Consider the following 20,918-nt stretch of genomic DNA (forward strand, 5'->3'; position numbering starts at 1 on the left):
TATTGTACCTGCCTCAATCACTTCCTCCAGCAGCTCATTCTGTTTAAAAAACACACACACAAATTGCTCCTCAAGTTCCTATTAAGTATTTCCCCTCTCAACTTATGCCACCTTGTTCCTGATTTCCTAAGCCTGGAAAAGAAACTGCATTCACCCTACCTATGTCCCTCGTGGTTTTATACGAAATAGAGAAAGTGTTTTGTTCGGTGAACCTCTGACACATTTAGGAACGGAACTATCTTGATCTGGCCTGTTATCCCTTTCTGAGCTTGTGAAAGAAACTGCATCTATTCATTGCAGTGTTAGAGTAACGATGCAACCCTCTAGGAAGGATGTCTAAGTTAAAACAATCTTTACAAGAGGAAATTAATTTATTTATATATCTGGTCAAGCTATGAGTGTACAATAAACAACCCTTCACATTTAAGAGTTGCCTACAAATTAAGAGGGTGTACACTCGTAAATAAAGCATTAGCGCTGTCTTTCAAACCAAAAACGGAGGGTTATAGGCAATGTAGGAGGGAAGGGTTAGATTGATTGTGGATTGGTTTCTGTAGGTCGACACAACATCATGGACTGAAGGGCCTGCACTATTCTAAAACCCGAAGTTGCTGGAAGTACTCATCAGTTTAGGGCACATCTTTAGCAAGTCAAACAGAGCTAACTTTTCAAGTCAAAGACCCTGTGCCAGAAGCGTCTAGATTGCCTGATGCACCCTAGATTTTCACTGAAGGATTTAAATTGTATTCCTGTCTTCCCAGGTAAACAAGCTGAAGAAAGAACTATCCCAGATGAAACAAGAACTGTTCTACAAAGAGCAAGGGTTTGAAACCCTTCAAGAGTAAGTTTCAGAAGCTGAGTTCAAAACAAATGGTAGATATTGGGAAACTGGTCCTGTTGGCTAGGTGTTCCATGCGGCAGAATAACGTAAAATGGTTCAAATCCAGAATTCCCAGCTTGCGAATTACCATTAGGGAAGAGGCAAACTGATTTCCACAGGGATATCGCTTTAAGAGAAAGTCTTATCATTTGAGGAAGTGGACCAATTCCTCTCACCTAAAATGAAGCTGAAAATGGAAAGTTGAGAACTGTTAGAAGAGGCAGTAATGGCAGTCATTGGAGAAGTACATTCCTCCTGTGTAGGAGACCAGGGAAAATTCAACTCTCTCTGGTGATTATCTCTTCAGAAATGTGTCCAACTGGATCTCCTCTCAGAATGCATGCATGGTTCAGTTGCAAGAGCAGTTGGACTCACTGAGGATAATACAGGTGGCAGGAATTGCTATAGGCAGGAGTTTCAGGGAGATGGTCACACCAAAGGTTCAGTCAGCTAGCTGGGTGACTATGCAGGATTCTCCTGTGGTTGGTTCCCTCTCAAGCAAGTGCACTACTTTGGAATGCTTTTGTGGGGGTGGGGGGTGGGGAGGTGGCCTCTCAGCCAACTGATAGATCAGTGGCACTATGACTAGCCCAGTTGTACAGCAGGTTAGGTCAAGGACTAGGCATACCTATCTGGTCACCATGAATTATAAAGGATGCAGATAATTTGGAGTGGATGCAGAAGAGGTTCACCAGGATGTTGCTTGGATTAGGGAGTATTACCTATAAGGAGAGGTTAGGCGGACTTGAATTGTTCCCCCTTCTGCTTGTAGATGAGGGTAAAAATGATGCTCTTTCTCAACTCTACAGCATCGGAGACTGAGGGGTGAACTGACAGAAATATATAATATCATGGGAGGCACAGACAGAGTGGATAGTCAGAATCATTTTCCCCGAATGGAACTGTAAAATGCTAAAAGGCAGAGCTTTAAGGTGAAAAGGGGAAGTTTAAAGGAGATCACCATGGAGTGTGGTAGATGCCTCGAATGTGCTGCTAGGGGAGGTGGTGGAAGCGAATACAATAGGGAGCAGAGGGATATAGACAATGTGCAGGCAGATGCACAGTTTGAATTAGTGTCCTGGTCAGCACAGAGGTAGTGATCTGAAGGGCCTGTCCCTGTGATCTACTGTTCTGTGTTCTACATAATGAAACATAGGGAATAGGAACAGGAATAGGCTTAGTAGGTTGGCTCCACCATTATTCAATAACGTCACAATTGAGTTACTTAAGAATAGTGTATGGAAAAATACTTTTTTATGCTAATGAACCAAAACTAAGTTGTATATTGTTTTTCCATTTAAAATTAATAAATTGCACTTTTCTTAGACTATTCCCAAATCAAGCGATTAAGGGATTGGATACGCTAGAGGCAAGAAACATGTTCCCGATGTTGGGGGAGTCCAGAACCAGAGGCCACAATTTGAGAATAAGGGGTAGACCATTTAGAATGGAGTTGAGGAAAAACTTTTTCACCCAGAGAGTTGTGGATCTGTGGAATGCTCTGCCTCAGAAGGCAGTGGAGGCCAATTCTCTGGATGCCTTCAAGAAAGAGTTAGATAGAGCTCTTAATGATAGCGGAGTAAAGGGATATGGGGAGAAGGCAGGAACGGGGTACTGATTGTGGATGATCAACCATGATCACAGTGAATGGCGGTGCTGGCTCGAAGGGCCGAATGGTCTACTCCTGCACCTATTGCCTATTGTCTATTGTCAAGGAAAAATTGGCATTGCAGTTAACCACCCCCATAAGAGAGCTAATTATTGAGATGATAAACACTTGTATTTAGTGTAGGTTTTGGCACTATGTTTGGCAGTTACAGATTGCAAACCTGTATTTGATTGACACTCAAAGGCCACTTTATTAGGTACACTCTGTACAACTGCTCATCAGTGTAAATATCTAATCAGCCAATTGTGTGGCAGCATCTCAAGACATAAGTGAAGATGTGGTCGAGAAGTTTAGTTGTTGTTCAGACCAAACATCAGAATGGGGAAGGCATGTGATCTAAGTGACTTTGACAATGTAATGATTGTTAATGCCAAATGGGGTGCTTTGAGTATCTCATAGACAGCTGATCTCCTGGAATTTATGGGACACCAGTCTCTAGAGTTTACAGAAAATGGTGCTTAAGACAACAAAAATCATGAGTGGCATTTCTGTGCCTTGTTAATGAGAGAGGCCAGAGGAGAATGGCCAGACTGGTTCAAGCTGACAGAGAGGTGACAGTAACTCAGCAGCCACACGTTACAACAGTGGTGTCCAGAAGAGCACATCTGAATGTATAAGATGTCAAACCTTGAAGTGAATGGGCTACAGCAGTAGAAGACCATGAGCATTCGCTCAGTGGCCACTTTATTAGGTACCTCCTATGCCTAATAAATTTGCCACTGAGTGGATATTGAAGTGTAGAGTTCTGATCACTGATGCTTGTTGGTTGGGGTATCATTGTGTTTACACTACCACTTTTGCTTTGAAGATCTAAAGCTGGATTTCACAATCTGGGGTCCACAGCCGCTCGGTTAATGGTAAGGGTCCATGGCATTAAAAAAATGTCGGGAACCCCCGATCTAAAGTGCTGAGCTTTGCACATTGAAAGAAAGACTAGAGCGAAGGTTTGCTCAACATATTACCCATCAGTGAAGATCCAATTTAAAATACTTCCTGAAAGAATACTTCCCATAAGGAACACCAAGGGCCTCTTGTCTATCTTTACATCATGTTTACCATGGTTTCATTGGTGCACTGAAGCTTGCCCACTTCGAACTTTGAGTGGTGTAAAACTGATCTGCATTCACTGTCCTGCAGTCTGTTTGTAGTTAGAGCAATGTAACTAGTTACTAAAGATGTCCTCACAATTATAAAGAGGCTTATTAAATCCCTTGGAAGGATATGCAAACATCTTGCATCCGATGAATTACTTTTCAAAACTGTTGCTATTGTTAGTACTAATACATACAAAATGCTGGAGGAACTCAGTAAATCATGCAGCGTGTACGGAGAGGAGGTAGGGGAGGAAAAAGGAGTACAAGCCAGAAGGTGAAAGGTTATTCTGGAGTTCCAGCATCTAGAAAATTTTTTATGTCTATAAGTTGCTATTACCATAGAACCATAGAAACTACAGCACAGAAACAGGCCCTTTGGCCCTTCTTGGCTGTGCCGAGCCATTTTCTGCCTAGTCCCACTGACCTGCACACGGACCATATCCCTGCATACACCTCCCATCCATGTATCTGTCCAATTTATTCTTAAATGTTAAAAAAGAACCCGCATTTACCACCTCGTCTGGCAGCTCATTCCATACTCCCACCACTCTCTGTGTGAAGAAGCCCCCCGTAATGTTCCCTTTAAACTTTTCCCCCCTCACCCTTAACCCATGTCCTCTGGTTTTTTTCTCCCCTTGCCTCAGTGGAAAAAGCCTGCTTGCATTCACTCTATCTATACCCATCATAATTTTATATACCTCTATCAAATCTCCCCTCATTCTTCTACGCTCCAGGGAATAAAGTCCTAACCTATTCAACCTTTCTCTGTAACTGAGTTTCTCAAGTCCCGGCAACATCCTTGTAAACCTTCTCTGCACTCTTTCAACCTTATTTATATCCTTCCTGTAATTTGGTGACCAAAACTGAACACAATACTTGAGATTCGGCCTCACCAATGCCTTATACAACCTCATCATAACATTCCAGCTCTTATACTCAATACTTTGATTAATAAAGGCCAATGTACCAAAAGCTCTCTTTACGACCCTATCTACCTGTGACGACACTTTTAGGGAATTTTGTATCTGTGTTCCCAGATCCCTCTGTTCCAGTGCACTCCTCAGTGCCTTACGATTAACCCTGTATGTTCTATGTTGGTTTGTCCTTCCAACGTGCAATACCTCACACTTGTCAGTATTAAACTCCATCTGCCATTTTTCAGCCCATTTTTCCAGCTGGTCCAAGTCCCTCTGCAGGCTCTGAAAACCTTCCTCACTGTCTACTACACTTCCAATCTTTGTATCATCAGCAAACTTGCTGATCCAATTTACCACATTATCATCCAGATCATTGATATAGATGACAAATAACAATGGACCCAGCACTGATCCCTGTGGCACACCACTAGTCACAGGCCTCCACTCAGAGAAGCAAATCTCTACCACCACTCTCTGGCTTCTTCCATCAAGCCAATGTCTAATCCAATTTACCACCTCTCCATGTATACCTAGCGACTGAATTTTCCTAACTAACCTCCCATGCAGGACCTTGTCAAAGGCCTTACTGAAGTACATGTAGACAATATCCACTGCCTTCCCTTCATCCACTTTCCTGGTAACCTCCTCGAAAAACTCTAACAGATTGGTCAAACATGACCTACCACGCACAAAGCCATGTTGACTCTCCCTAATAAGCCCCTGTCTATCCAAATGCTTGTAGATTCTGTCTCTTAGTACTCCCTCCAGTAACTTACCTACTACTGACGTTAAACTCACCGGCCTATAATTTCCCGGATTACTTTTCGATCCTTTTTTAAACAACAGAACAACATGAGCCACTCTCCAATCCTCCGGCACTTCACCCGTAGACAGCGACATTTTAAATATTTCTGCCAGGGACCCCGCAATTTCAACACTAGTCTCCTTCAAGGTCCGAGGGAACACTCTGTCAGGTCCCAGGGATTTATCCACTTTAATTTTCCTCAAGACAGCAAGCACCTCCTCCTTTTCAATCTGTACAGTTTCCATGGTCTCACTACTTGATTCCCTCAATTCCATAGCCAGCTTCCTTAGTAAATACAGACGCAAAAAACCTACTTAAGATCTCCCCCATTTCCTTTGGTTCTGCACAAAGCCGACCACTCTGATCTTCAAGAGGACCAATTTTATCCCTTACAATCCTTTTGCTCTTAATATACTTGTAAAAGCTCTTTGGATTATCCTTCACTTTGACTGCCAAGGCAATCTCATGTCTTCTTTTTGCCCTCCTGATTTCTTTCTTAAGTATTTTCTTGCACTTCTTATACTCCTCAAGCACCTGATTTACCCCCTGTTTCCTATACATTTCATACAACTCCCTCTTCTTCTTTATCAGAGTTGCAATATCCCTTGAGAACCAAGGTTCCTTATTCCTATTCAATTTGCCTTTAATCCTGACAGGAACATACAAACTCTGCACTCTCAAAATTTCCCTTTTGGAAGCTTCCCACCTACCAATCACATCTTTGCCAGAGAACAACCTGTCGCAATCCACGCTTTTTAGATCCTTTCTCATTTCTTAAAATTTGGCCGCCTTCCAGTTCAGAACCTCAACCCTAGGACCAGATCTATCCTTGTCCATGATCAAGTTGCTATTATTAAGTCGTGAATACAATAGCTGTTTAGGGTATAACACTATCTGACAAGCAGCAATAATATTAATGACCAGGTATTTCCTTTTGAGATTCCAGGTTGAAGGGAACTTTAACCATAACACAAGATGTTGATTTGTGACACTGAGATGTTAGCACTTTGAGCAAATGGATTTAACTGTAGCAAATGGATTTGAAAGCAGGGAAGCGTGCAGGATTAAAAAAGAGAACTTTCTAAATAATGAAAATGTAGAAGCAGTGGAGATTCAAAGGGCCCTATGCACAAGGGTCTGTAAATTGTCATACAGAATTACAGTAGATAATCAGAAATGGAATATTGAGCTTTCTATTTAGACAGCACATTCTTTTCCTCACATTCCTTGCAGCACAGGCTCACCAAATTTATACAGAACAAAATACTACTGATACTAGAAATCTGCAGAGAACCTCATATAGCAGAAAATGAAAAGTAATTTCTGTTATTCGATGGAAATGATCCAAATAATAGACCATGTTTTCGAGTACGCTTTGACACTTAGAAGTTCAGCACATCTGCCACAAGCAAAACCGACACTTGAACTGATAATTTAAAATCTGAAATTGATGCACTTATGTTGATGGAGATTATCAAGGGAAATGTGGAAAAAGAGTCAGAATTAAACAGTTGGCATCTCATTGAAAAGTGATTTAGGCTCAAGGGACCAAATGACTTGTTCCTCATCCCACGTTCCTATTTTCCGCTGACAAGAGAAAATCTGCTGGTTCTGGAAATCTGAGCAACACACACAAAATGCTGGAGGAATTCAGAAGGCCAGGCACCATCTATGGAAAAAAGTACAGTCGACATTTCGAGCTGAAACCCTCTGTAGACCTCCAAAATATAGACTGTACTTTCTTCTATAGATGCAGCCTGGCCTGCTGAGTTCATCCAGCATTTTGTGTGTGTTGCCCCTATTGAGTTTCTTTCAACTGGGCCAGGGGAACAGGCAGGTGGGCCTGCTGCATTGTATATTATAAATCAGGTTCTTAAAGTCAACTGAGATTTAAGTTTGCTTGCATTAGAAGTGCCCTTTCTTTCTACAGGTTTCTTTTTATTTGATTATGCTTCTTTATCACAAGACTCCCTTGAAGTGCCAGCGTCAGTTTATGATTAATGGCACTAAGGCAAGTTGATACTCCTGTCCCTGCCCTGTTTTTCTTGTCTTATCCTACATTCCACTTAAGTGTACCACCCAGGCAAGTGAGTGCACCTAGATTCTATCCCCTGTGGTTCAAGTTCAAAGTGGCAAGTCTTCTGATTCGACTGAGTCTTATACGTTAAATAACTTGTCATTGTTTTGTTGCCAAAGGGGGGGTTGTGGGAAAATTGACATTATGGGTGAAGTGCAGTTATGGAACTGGTTGTCGCACAGGAATTAGTTAAAGTTTAGTCAGCCAGATTGCTTTTATGCCTCCTCAATAATGTAGTATTGTGAGAAATAGTTTGCTTACTGACACTTTTGTCTGGAATCCAAAATATGTTTGGTCCATTGTCAACAGAATACCAGAAGAGAACAATGGGAAGTTGTATGAAACCTTTGGCAGGTCAGGTTTTGTTTTCTCTAATACACCTTAAACTGAAATTTACTGTAAACAAGCAGGTTTGCATAGTTATATGGACTCCAGGCATTCCTGATGCACCAAAGCACTTCCTCCTTTCTGACATGCAAACTGATAGAAAGGCTCAAATTTGTGCAGCACATGGTGCATAATACGGATGTGGAGCCACTTTCATGGTACTTGTTCATATCTTCTACCAGCTCCACCATTGCATTCTTGGTCGGATCGCTCTTTGTCTCCCCCTTGACCTTACTGCCATGGGTGACTCTATTAGGGCTAAGCACCAGATGCCTGAACTCCAGACTGCATTGCTCTTGAGATTTCAGAAACTCACAAGCCTCTCCACCACGACAAGGTGATCCTCATAGAAGACGGCAGCAGGAGTGAATGGTCCCCAGTCACCTTGCATGCCAAGCCACTGGGCCCTGACCCCGATCTGTCAAGGTCCGTGAGTTGGCTGCCAGTGCATCAGCCTCTCCCTGGTGAACAAAGTCACGCATAAGCATTCACCATTAAGGGAATCCATCCTGACATCCCGGATTATGTCCCGTGGCGATCGGCAAGTGGAGAAAGGAGCAGGATTCACGGTGTTGGGTTTACGAAGGGGAACTGACGGAGAAGGGTGGTTACCGTTGCCCACACTGCACCAGAATAAGTGGATCCCAGATTGGCCTCTACACCCAACAATGGACAATTCTTTACGAGAACATCATACTCGATTCGAGTGATCTCATTACTACTTGCTCACATTTTGGAATTGGAATTTGTTTCTTATTGTCACGTGTACTGAGAGCAGTGAAAAGCTTGTCTTGCATGCTGTCAATACGGATTAAATCATTACACAGTGCATTGAAGAAGGACAAAGTAAAATAATAACATTACAAAATAGGAGTTCCTAACCTGGGGTCCATGGACCTTTTGCATAATGATATTGGTCCATGACATAAAAATGGACGGGAACCCCTGCTGCAGAATTAGGTGTAACAGTTACATAGAAAATGCAGTGTAGGGTGACATACCAATTGTATGACACTCATTCAGAAGCAGGCCAAATTTAGATGTAAGTTAAAGGATGATTGCCACTCTGGCCATTCCCTTTACTCCCTAATACCATCTAAGAGGAGATTTAGGAGTTTGACTGCTGCACCTCCAGACTTAAGAACAGCTTCTTCACCACCGCTATCAGATTCCTGAAGCATTCACCTCTTTCATATCCTCTTCCAGGCAGTACTGCCGTGTCCTTGCACTGTTAACTCTGCATCTCTCAGTTATTCCATTATTGCCACTTCAGCATTTCACCTTGCGGGACATCAGACTGCAGTGCAGCCTTTGCACCATGCTGCAGTTTTGTGCCTGTCGTATTTATTATACCCTTGACTTCCAGCACTTAGAAGTAACTTTAGACAGAAATACTTCAAGTGAAATCTTTCTCTTCACAACAGTTCTCTCTTGGGAACCCATCTTGATCCCAACCTGAGGTTAACCCCCTTCCCTAGTGACTGACTCACTTGCTGTTTATACCCCGACTCCAGTCCTCTCTCCCTGTATGATTCCGGCTCCTACTTACTCCAGCCTTCACGGTCCACCAAACAACCTGGGCCATTTGCAAATGGAGAGAAAGGAATCTGAGCAAGGTAAGTGGGGAAGGCTTTATCTTCTGTGTGTAACTTGTGGGTCGTGTGTGAAAAGAAACTTGCCCTAGCAGGTCTTTGTTAAATGTATTGGCTGCTTCAACTTTAGATGCTTTTTTGTTGCCAAAGAAATCTCAATTATTTCAAGTACAGTATGTAATGTGGTAGTCTTAATGGGCCATGTTAGGAACCCACATCAGGATGGATGTATTGCTTATTTATACAGAATACAGAGCACCCTTTTGGCCCATCTGTCCAGTTCCAATCTGTTTTTCTACCTGTTCCCATCTACACAAACCCAACCCATCTCATCCATGTACCTATACAACCTTCTCCTAAATGTTACAATTGAACTCGCATCCACAACTTTCGCAGGTAGCTTCTTCCACACTCTCACCACCTCTGACTGAAGAAATTCTCCCTCAAGTTCTCCTTAAATATTTCACCTTTCACCCTTAACCTATGACCTGCAGTTCTAGTCTCGCCCAACCTGAAGGGAAAAATCGTGCATGTACTTACCATATCGACACCACTCATAATTTTGTATACCTCTATAAAGTCTCGCTTAATTCTCTTGTGCTCCAGGGAATAAAGTCCTAACTGATTTAACTCTTCCCTCAAGCTCAATTCAAGATCCTTGTAAGCCATGTACACAAGAGGCTGTTATGGTGAACCTCTTCACAATTTACTGATTTTACTAATAAATACAATACCCTGCCCCTACCAAGGTCTCATCACCGGGACAGTGAGCTGTTTCTGTACTCCTTACCTATACTACACCTTACTACGCGCATTTTGAATTTTATTTTATTTGTAGTATAATAGTATGTGATACATGTGTGGGTGCAGCGTGGTCTGGGAGAACATAGTTTCGTTTGGTTGTATATATGCAAAAAAACATGTATACAATACACCTGAACTTGAAATATAGTACTTGAAAGCTTATTTGGGTATTTTGTTTCAGATTTTCAAAACCCTTGTTTTTTTTTTGGCTTTCACCTACAGTAGAAACCATTGATACAAAGGATTAATTGATTATTTCAAACCAAGATTAATTGATTTTGAATAGGCATGAGTAACAATGAATATATAAACAATTCGGATAAATGGAGCTAAGAATTAGTGCAATCATTCTTTAATTGAATAAGCCCTGGAGAATAAATGGCTTACTGTATTCTGCTGTTAAACCAGTGAGCTGATAAGATGAAATGATTGATATTTCCTCTTCCATTGATTTGTTTTACTGTAAACTTGAAGAAAGTGGCTATCAATGAATATGGCAAGGTTCAAAGTGCTGTGCATTCAGGGATAGTCTTCTGCATACTACTGTTATTTGAGTTACTGTTGGCTTCTTGTCAGCTTGAACCAGTTTGGTCATTCTCTTCTGATCTCTCTGATTAGCAAGGCATTATTTTGCCCACAGAACTTCTGTTCATCAGAATTTTTTTTGCTTTTGCTTTTTGTACCATACTCTAAGTTCTAGAGATTGTTCTGCATGAAAATCACCCAACTGGCACCAATAATCAGTCACATTTCTTCACTATTCTTAGTCAGCTTGCTCTGAAAATCAACTGAACCTCTTAACCATGTCTGCGTGCTTTTATGCTTTAAGTTGCTACCACATGATTGACTGATTAGAAATTGGCATTAATGAGCAGGTTTACATAATAAGGTGGCTATTGAATTTAGTGCTTTTTAGTTATAACACATTCATCAAATGCTATTAAAAGCACTAATATTTGCCATTACTAAAATATTGTAGATTTATACAATACCTATAGCCATATTTTTTCTCTGTGTGCTCAAAGTTCTTGTTACAGGCACATGAAAACTTTGAAAACTAATGAAAACTTTCCCCTCCCTTCACACCAACATTGTTGCCAAAGTTCCAGTAAAGCATTAAATTGTTGGTTCAGAAAGTAACTAGCATTTTCAGTGCAAAACTTCTAATGCAGGGTTTTCTAACCTTTTTTTATGCCATGGACCAATACCATTAAGCAAGGGGAACGTGGACCCCAGGCTGGGAAGCTGTGCTCTAATGCAGTAATATTGAATAACTGCTGGTGATATATTTATCATATTAAGTTGGAACTATAATAATGGTGGGTTTAGTCCATATTATTATTGTTAATTTAAGTGATGCACTTCAGTAAAAAATTATATGAAGATATTTGTTCAATCATTTCTGGAAACATATATTGATATTTTTCTTTAATGTTATAGTAGAGTCTTTATTTCAAATTTATTCTTTGACTGCAAAGAGCTTTGGAACATTCTCAGATAAGTATGAATCACGGTGGAATCATAATGGTATGAAAGGAAGACATTGAAAGCTTTAGGTCTGTGGTGATCCAATTATGCTGTTTCCCTATGGCCCTGAAGATCACTCTTTCACATTTGAATTTATAGTTTTCCATTGGACACATGGAATCAATTAATTCACTCATAAGATCTGCCCTGTTCAAAATTAATGGACTGACAAATGTACCAAGAAAGTATCAGTCTCAATGCTTAAATTGGTTCTTTGAGATGATTACGTTTTATCCTCACTATAATGTAGTTTCTCTTTTCCTTACTTTTCATCAGTATCTTTGTTTCTTCTCTTATAGGATCGATCGCAAGATGTCAGGAGTCCACAGTGGTTATGAACTGAGAGAGGCTAAAGCCATCTTAAGTGAATTGAAGACCATCAAGAAGGCCATTAGTATGGGGGAGAAAGAGAAACAAGACCTAATGCAGGTACCAATGAGGCTTTTTTAAAAAGACTTGTGAGTTGAAGTTCATGCCCAATATCTGTACGGTTACTGGGAACCATCTTTCCATGTTTGTTTCACTGAAGCCCTGAGCAACACTGAGTTGTGGCTGAAAGGTGGCCATATTTGGGAGCTTAGTATCAAAGGCTATACTTTGTATTGAAAGGACAGGCAGGAAGGCATTGGCAGTGGTGTGACTCTGTTAGTCTCTTTAGAAAGAGGTGACCTAGGGTCAGAGAATGTTGAATCTTTGTGGGTGGAGTTAAGAAACTGCAAGGGATAAAAAAAAATTATAGGAATTATATATAGGCCTCCAAATAGTAGCCAAGATGTGGGGTTGAGATTGCAAAGGGAGCTGGAAAAGGCATGTAGTAAGGATAATGGCACAATTGTAATGGGGGACTTCAATATGCAAGCCGATTGGGAAAATCAAGTTGGTGTCGGATCACAAGAGAGAGAATTTGTTGAACGCCTGAGGGATGGCTTTTTAGAGCAGCTTGTGCTTGAGCCTACCGAGGAAAGGCTATCTTAGATTTGGTGTTGTGTTATAACCCAGATTTTATTACGGAGCTTAATGAAAAGGAACCTTTAGGAGCCAGTGATCATAATATGATTGAATTCATACTGTAATTTGAGAGGGAGAAGCATGTCACATGTATCAGTATCACAATGGAATAAAGGGAATTACAGAGGCATGAGTGGGGAGCTTGCCCAGGTGGATTGGAGGAGGATACTGGCAGGGATGACGGCAGAGCTGAGATGGCTGAAGTTGCTAGGAATAGTTTATAAGGTACAGGACAGATATGTCCCACAGAAGAAATAGTTCTCAAATGGCAGGGGTTGGCAACCGTGGCTGACAAGGGAAGTTAAGGACTGCATAAAAGCAACGGAAAGGGCAAATAAGATAGCAAAAGTGAGTGGGAAGTTGAATGATTAGGAAGCTTTTAAAATCCAACAAAAGGCAACTAAAAAGGCTATAAGAAGGGAAAAGATGAATTATGAGGTCAACTAGCTAATAATATAAAGCAGGAAACTCATTTTTTTCAGTTATATAAAGAGTAAAAGGGAGGTGAGAGTTGATACTGGATGACTGGAAATTGATGCTGGTGAAGTAGTAATGGGGGACAAAGAAATGACAGATGTACTTAATGGGTACTTTGCATCAGTCTTCACTGTGGAAGACACTAGCAGTGTGTCAGAGGTCCGTGAGTGTTGGGGAGCAGGAGTGAGTGCCACTGCTATTCCAAAGGAAAAAGTCCCAGGCAATCTTAATAGTCTTAGGGTGGATAAGTCACCTGAACCAGATGGACTACATCACAGAGTCCTGAGAGAGGTTGCTGAAGAGATAACGAATGCATTGGTCATGATCTTTCAAGAATCACTTGATTCTGGCATGATGCCAGAGGACTGGAAGATTGCAAATGTCACTCCACTCTTTAAGAAGGGAAGAAGGCAAAAGAAAGGAAATTATAGGCTAGTTAGCCTAACCAGTGTTGGAGACCATTATTAAGGATGATGTTTCGGGGTATTTGGAGACTAATGATAAAATAAGTCAAATTCAGCATGATTTCTGTCGAGGGAAATATTGCCTAACAAATCTGTTGTACTTTGAGCAAATAACAAAGAAGGTGGACAACGGAGAATTAGTGGATGTCATTAACTTGGATTTTTAACTCTTGATGGACTCTTTACTTTATCCAGTTGCAAGCTTGGTTACATTAGGAAAGCTCGACTGGGTAGAAAGCTGGAACACTGTGTTTCCTTTTGTTTTTCCTTCCCAAATCTGAAGGAAATTCCACTCTCTTTTCCAAAGATCTACCGTGATGTTCCTGTAAGCATCGTTCCAGTGAATACATCTTTTCTTTGATTGTTTCCTCACAGAGCCTTGCCAAATTGAAAGACCGATTCCATTCCAAGCAGCTCATGGGAACCTCTGAATCAGGCTTGCAGTCCAATCCAGCCAATTCCCATCTCTCCATCTCCAGACAGTGCCTAGATGCTGGTTCCCAAACGGATATCATTGGTGATGTGAGTATTTCATTTTTTTCAGTGATCCTTTCAGTTTGCTTCCTTTCTTGACCCTGCCACACAGACGTAAGGGTATAATCACCAAAAATTGTTTTGAACTGCAGAGCTCATCCCTTCAAATTTTGTTCTTTTGCAAGGACTTAATTTTTGGAGCTTAATGCTGGACATGGGAAAGAGAAAGGCACTACATGTGTCAGTAAACCTTTCAAATGTGTGAAGAAATAATTGTTTATATAAATGCATCACCACATGGAGTCAGAGAAGCCCAGAAACAGGTCCTTTGGCCCACCTGGTTCATGCCAAAGTATTATCCTGCCTAGTTCCATCAACGCGCACCTTGACCTTAGCCCTCCCATCTGAGTACTTATCCAAATTTCCTCTTAAATGTTGAAATCGAACCTGTATCTACCATTTCTGCTGGCAGCTTGTTCCACACTCACAGCACCTAGTGAGTGAAGAAGTTCGCCCTTGGGTTCCCCTTAAATACTTTACCTTTCACCCTGAACATATAACCTCTAATTCTAGCCTCACCCATCATCGAATGCTATCTGAAGTCAGCAGGGTTGCCTCAAGATCACTTCAGGTCATCATTACAAAGAATAGCCATTCATGCACAAGAGATTTTGTAGACCTGAACCATGAGACTGGTTGTGGTATAAAACTTTTATGCAACTGCTTCATTGATAACTTTACTGTCGGCTTCCTGGCTCAGACCTGGGCCTAAATGCCTGGAATTCCTTCCTTTAAACTCCTCCGTCTTTCTTCCGTACTTCAACCCAACATCACTTCATGTGGTTTCATAGTAAGTTAATGCTCCATCGAGCCACCATGTTGTGCAGCAAGTCAAGCAGGATTTTTACTGATGCTACCTGATAAGCTTTTCAATTTTGTGCCAATAATAGCAAAAGATCACATGCAATCCCCAGAGAAAACACTATATAAAAAAACGCATTCCCTTTTCAGAGGAATTTTTCTCCAACATATAAATGTTTGAGCATGTGTCAATGTGCCTCAAATGAAATGTTGGATTAGTGATTCAGCAGTCTGTGGTATGCAGATTTATCCAGAGGGCATTAAGAGAAAACCAGACCCATGCAGAGATTTCCTGGTGAATTGGTAGTTTATGAGGAACTGAACTGCTTTGTAGTGATTAGTGACACAGAAAAGAGCTAGTATTAACAGTCTCAAGTTTTATTGCTGTGTAAGGTTAACTAACAGTCAGAAGGTTTTGTGTTCTGTTTCAATATTGGCATTGTGTGCAGAATTGTCCTTGAAAACAGATTGATTGCCATCAGTTTATTTCATTGAGCAACTTGAAAGAAATGATAAGATTACCAAATCAAAGTAACACCAGACGTGTGCAGTTATTGGTTAGGCTGTTGTGGAGTTATTTGCATAGGGCACAATCCACAAAGGAGTAGGTCACCTGGTCCTTCTAGCCTGCTTGGCAATTCTTCAAGATTATGGCTGGTTGTCTGCCTGACTTCCTGTCTTTTTACTAACCCATATCCCTTGATTCCCTTCTCGTATGTCTTCATGACATAAGAGTTCATTCAGCCCATTAAGGCAATGTTAGCTCGTGGTCCCACTCCCAATGAATTATTTAATTCTATGTAACCTACTCTCATCAACGTTGTCCTATATTCGCTTCCAAGTTGTGTTATTACATATCACAAACATTAAACTGATTTCTAAGCTCCGGAACCTGGGCCTTAGATCTGCAGCTGGATCTTCAACTTCCTCACAGACAGGACCCAGGCTGTAAAAATAGGGGACGAGTTCTCCTCTACAATCACTCTGAGCACCAGTGCCCCACGAGGCTGTGTGCTCAGCCCCCTGCTGTACTCACTGTACACCCATGATTGTATAGCCAAGCTTCCATCGAACTCAATATATAAGTTTGCTGATGACACTACAATTGTAGGCAGTATCTCGGGTAATGATGAGTTTGAGTACAGAGAGGAAATTAAGAACCTAGTGGGATGGTGCGAAGACAATAACCTATCCCTCAACGTCAGCAAGACGAAGTAATTGGTTGTTGACTTCAGAAGGAGTAGCGGACCGCACGACCCAATTTACATCGGTGGTGCGCAAGTGGAACAGGTCAAAAGCTTTAAGTTCCTTGGGGTCAATAACACAAATGACCTGACTTGTACTGCCAGATTTGCTGCCAAGAAGGCCCACCAGCGCCTTTACTTCCTGAGAAAACTAAAGAAATTTGGCCTGTCCCCAAAAACCCTCACTAATTTTTATAGATGCACCATAGAAAGCATTCTTCTGGGGTGCATCACAACCTGGTATGGAAGTTGTCCTGTCCAAGACCGGAAGAAGCTGCAGAAGATTGTGGACACAGCGCAGCACATCACACAAGCCAATCTTCCATCCTTGGACTCACTTTACACCGCGCACTGTCGGAGCAGTGCTGCCAGGATAATCAAGGACATGGCCCACCCAGCCAACACACTTTTCGTCCCTCTTCCCTCCAGGAGAAGGCTCAGGAGCTTGGAGACTCGTACAGCCAGATTTGGGAACAGTTTCTTTCCAACTGTGATAAGACTGCTGAACGGATCCTGACCCGGATCTGGGCTGTACTCTCCAAATATCCGGACCTGCCTCTCGGTTTTTTTGCACTACCTTACTTTCCATTTTCTATTTTCTATCTATGATTTATAATTTAAATTTTTAATATTTACTATCGATTTGTACTCCAGGGAGCGGGAAGCGCAGAATCAAATATCGCTGTGATGATTGTACGTTCTAGTATCAATTGTTTGGCGACAATAAAGTATAAAGTATTAAAGGTCCTAGCACCAATCCCTGTGGACCCACCACTGTTCACAGACTTTCAATTGGGGAAACATCTCTTCAACACCACTTTCTGCCTCCTACCAGCAAGCCACTTTTGCATCCAGTTTGCTAGCTGGCCTTGAATCCCGTAGGTTCCATCCAACTGGACCAGTCTACCATGGGCAAGCTTCTCAAAGACCTTACTAATGTCCATGAAGACAACATATGCTGGCTTATTTTCATCAATTGTGAAGTAACCTACCAGCCAACACAACCCTGCTGGACATCTGCCGGACGATGCTGAGGATTTTCTACGAGTCTGTGGTGGCCAGTGCTATCATGTTTGCTGTTGTGTGCTGGGGCAGCAGGCTGAGGGTGGCAGACACCAACAGAATCAACAAACTCACTCATAAGGCCAGTGATGTTGTGGGGATGGAACTGGACTCTCTGACGGTGTTGTCTGAAAAGAGGATGCTGTCTAAGTTGCATGCCATCTTGGTCAATGTCTCCCATCCACTACATAATGTACTGGTTGGGCACAGGAGTACATTCAGCCAGAGACTCATCCCACCGAGATGCAACACATAGTGTCATAGGAAGTCATTCCTGCCTGTGGCCATCAAACTTTACAACTCCTCCCTTGGAGGGTCAGACACCCTGAGCGAATAGGCTGGTCCTGGACATTTCATAATTTACTGGCGTAATTTACATATTACTATTTAACTATTTATGGTTCTATTACTATTTATTATTTATGGAGCAACTGTAACGAAAACCAATTTCCCCCGGGATTAATAAAGTATGACTGTGGCTAATGGAAAGAAAGTGGAGCCCCAAGAGGAAACCCACATGTTCATGGAGAAACATGGGCAAAGTCTAATTTATTATCCAGGAAATCTCTCTATCTCTGTTTTGAATAACTCAGTGACTGAGGTTTCAACACTCACCTGGGCATAGAATTCCAGTGATCACCACCACCATCTGAGTGAAGAAATTGCACCTCACCTCAGTTCTTGATCATCTTTTATGAGAATTAATGACTGGGTCAACATTCCTCTGTAAGAGGAGGCATCTTTCTTGCATCCTGTCAAGCCCTAAAGGAACTTTTAAGTTTGAATGAGATCAATTTTCATTCTTTTGTTGAAGAAAGTACAGTCATTTTCTACTCAATATCTCTCAATATGGCAAATCTGCCATCCCAAAAACCAGTCCAGTAAATCTTCATTGCACTTTGTCTATGACAAGTATTTCTTTTCTTTAGTTAAAGAAACCAGAACTATATGCAGTTGAGATTGAAAACACTTCCAATCTTCAGTCTTACTGCTATTTCTGGTAACATTATGTCGCTTGGATTTAATACTATCTTTCACATCTCCTGTCAGCAACAGATGGGCTGTATTTCCTGTTAGGTTTCTGTGCCTAAAAGGAATATATTTTTTTCTGAAAATTATACACTATTTCTCCAAATACTGGCCACAGCCTGTCCAGCATCACATCTTTCAACGTACTTTCCCAGTCAACCACATTCATTTCTCCCCTTCTATTGCCATGGTTAGGTTTACAAACTGGTTTCGGATTGAACCTCGCCACTTTCAAACCTAATGGGCAATAGTAACGTATTTTAGTCACTCCTCCCACGAGGCTTCAGAAGAGATTCACAAAGACAATTTCATTTGGAGGAAATCTAAGAAAAACTCCATTAAGGGAATATGGAGCCTGACCAAGTGTATCCCCGGATGTTGTGAGTAGCAAGGGAAGGAATTGCTGGGGTCCTGGATGAGATTGTTCTATTTTCTTTATTTAGCTTAAGCTGGGAAGGTTGCTAATGTTGTGTCTTTATTTAAGAAGGGCCACAATGGCAAGCTAGGGAAGAAGAGCCCCTTGAGCCTAACATTACTGGTGGGTAGGTTATTGAAGGGATTTAGAGAGCCAGCATCTATCTGCATTTGGAAAGGCAGGGACTGATTAGGGATAGCTAACAGGGTATTGTGCATAGGAAATTATGTCTCAGGAATGAGGATGAGATTTTGAAGAGGCAGGGTGGTGGACATTGTTTAAGTTGATTATAGCACGGTTTTTGACAATGCTCTACATGGTAAACTGGTCTGGAAGGTAAGACCATATGGAATCCAGGGTGTGCTGGTAAATTGGATACAAAATTGTCTAGGTGGAGAGAATCAGAGGTTTGATTTTCAGAATGGAGTCCTGTGACCAGTGGTGACCACAGGGGTTGGTGTTGGGTTCACTGCTGTTTGTCATTTGTATTAATCATTTGGATGGGAATATTGGTGACGCACTCAGCAAGCTTCCGAATGACACCAAAGCTGGTGGTGGGGCAGACAGTGAAGAAGGTTGTCTAAGGTTACAAAGATCTAGATCAACTGGGAAAGTGGGCAAAGATATGGCAGATGGAATTTAAATCAGACAAGTGTAAAGTGATGTATTTTGGGAAGTTAAACCAGAACAGGGCCTACCAAGTGTACCGTAGGACTGAGGAGTGCTGTAGAACAGAGAGAACGAAGTTGTAAGTCCATAGTTCCTTGAAAGTGGCTCAAGAGTAGAGCAAATGGAGAAGAAGACCTACAGCATGTTTCCCATTATCAGATGGGGTTCTGAGCATGAGTTGGGATGCCATGCTGCCAGTATAGGATATTGGAGAGACTGCAACTGGAATATTGTATATATTTCTCTTCACCATCCTGTAGAAGGGAGGAGATTAATCCAGAGAGGGTGCAGGAAGGACGTTGTCGGGACTGGGGTGCTTGAGTTAGGAGAAGAAACTGGGCAGATTGTGACTGTTTTCACTGGAGCAAAGGAGGCTTAGGGCTGATCTTATAAAGATATATATAAACATGAAGGTTGTAGATAAAGTGAGTGGCCACTGTCTATTTCAAAGAGAGGTGAGTATAAAACTAGAGGGTATAGGTTTAAGGTGAGAGGAGAAATATTTAAAGGTGATCTGAGGGGGAAGTTCTTCAATCCAAAGACAGTGGATATTTGGAACAAACTAGCAGAGAAGGTGGTAGAGGCAGCTACAGTTACAATGTTTAAAAAAACACATTTGGACAGGTTCATGGATTGGAGACATTGAGTGGGAAATGTGCAAAATGCAGGCAAAAAAACAACTGGTTCATGAAGGCACCTTGGTCAAGTTGGACTGAATAGCCCAACATTACAACGTGTGAGGTCAAATTGAGTTTATTGTCATATGCACAAGTATGGTGACGTAGAGTTACACTAAAAATCTTGCGACTGGATTCAGGAAAATTTTTCCTACTTGTAATTAAAACAGGACATGTTCTACCAGAAACAACAGAGGAAAGAATACTCAACAATCATTTTGAAAGAGAGATGTGGATAACAGCACAGATTGATTTCAACTCACAATGGGAACAATAGTAAATGTCAACAATAAAACCTGTACGTGCTGAAATTTTGAATTGTAAACACTCATCAGGTCAGATAGTGATTGTGACAAAAGAAACAGGTTTCTCTTTCAAGATTCATTGCCTGACTGACTTACCATTCGCAGTCTGTTTTTCCTTTTGTCCATGTTGGCTGACTTGCTGAGTGCTTGCAGGATGTTTTGTTTCTTCCCCCTATTTTAGACAACAAGCCTCCTGTTCCGTAAAGTTGGAACATTTTATAATGCCTGAAACCATTTGGGAATTGAGCCTTATGGACTGAGAGAGTTTGAGGATTTTCCATTTTATGTCCTGAGTTAGTTTGTCTCAACCAATGAGGAAAATTAGAAATAGAATGGGCCGAGGTTTGGGGGGTGGGGGCAGCTACTCTATTTCCTAAACTTTTGCTGTGACCCCTTCTTCAAAAGGAAATGCCACTAAAAGACAGCATCCATCATTAAGAACCCCCATCACCCAGGACATGCTCTCTTCTCGTTGCTGCCA

General features: G+C 41.5%; 1 protein-coding gene across 1 annotated transcript in view; it reads left to right on the forward strand.

Moving 5' to 3' along the window:
• Positions 1-20,918, forward strand: part of LOC140197574 (protein WWC2-like) — a 248,429-nt gene that overhangs the window by 159,156 nt on the left and 68,355 nt on the right. Inside the window, exons 5-7 of the mRNA XM_072257703.1 lie at positions 762-841; positions 12,052-12,181; positions 14,077-14,223. Coding sequence (XP_072113804.1) covers positions 762-841; positions 12,052-12,181; positions 14,077-14,223 — 357 coding nt within the window. The remainder of the gene's footprint in view (positions 1-761; positions 842-12,051; positions 12,182-14,076; positions 14,224-20,918) is intronic.

The sequence above is a fragment of the Mobula birostris genome, chromosome 5 (genome assembly GCF_030028105.1).
Source record: "Mobula birostris isolate sMobBir1 chromosome 5, sMobBir1.hap1, whole genome shotgun sequence".
NCBI classification, from domain to species: Eukaryota; Metazoa; Chordata; class Chondrichthyes; order Myliobatiformes; family Myliobatidae; genus Mobula; species Mobula birostris.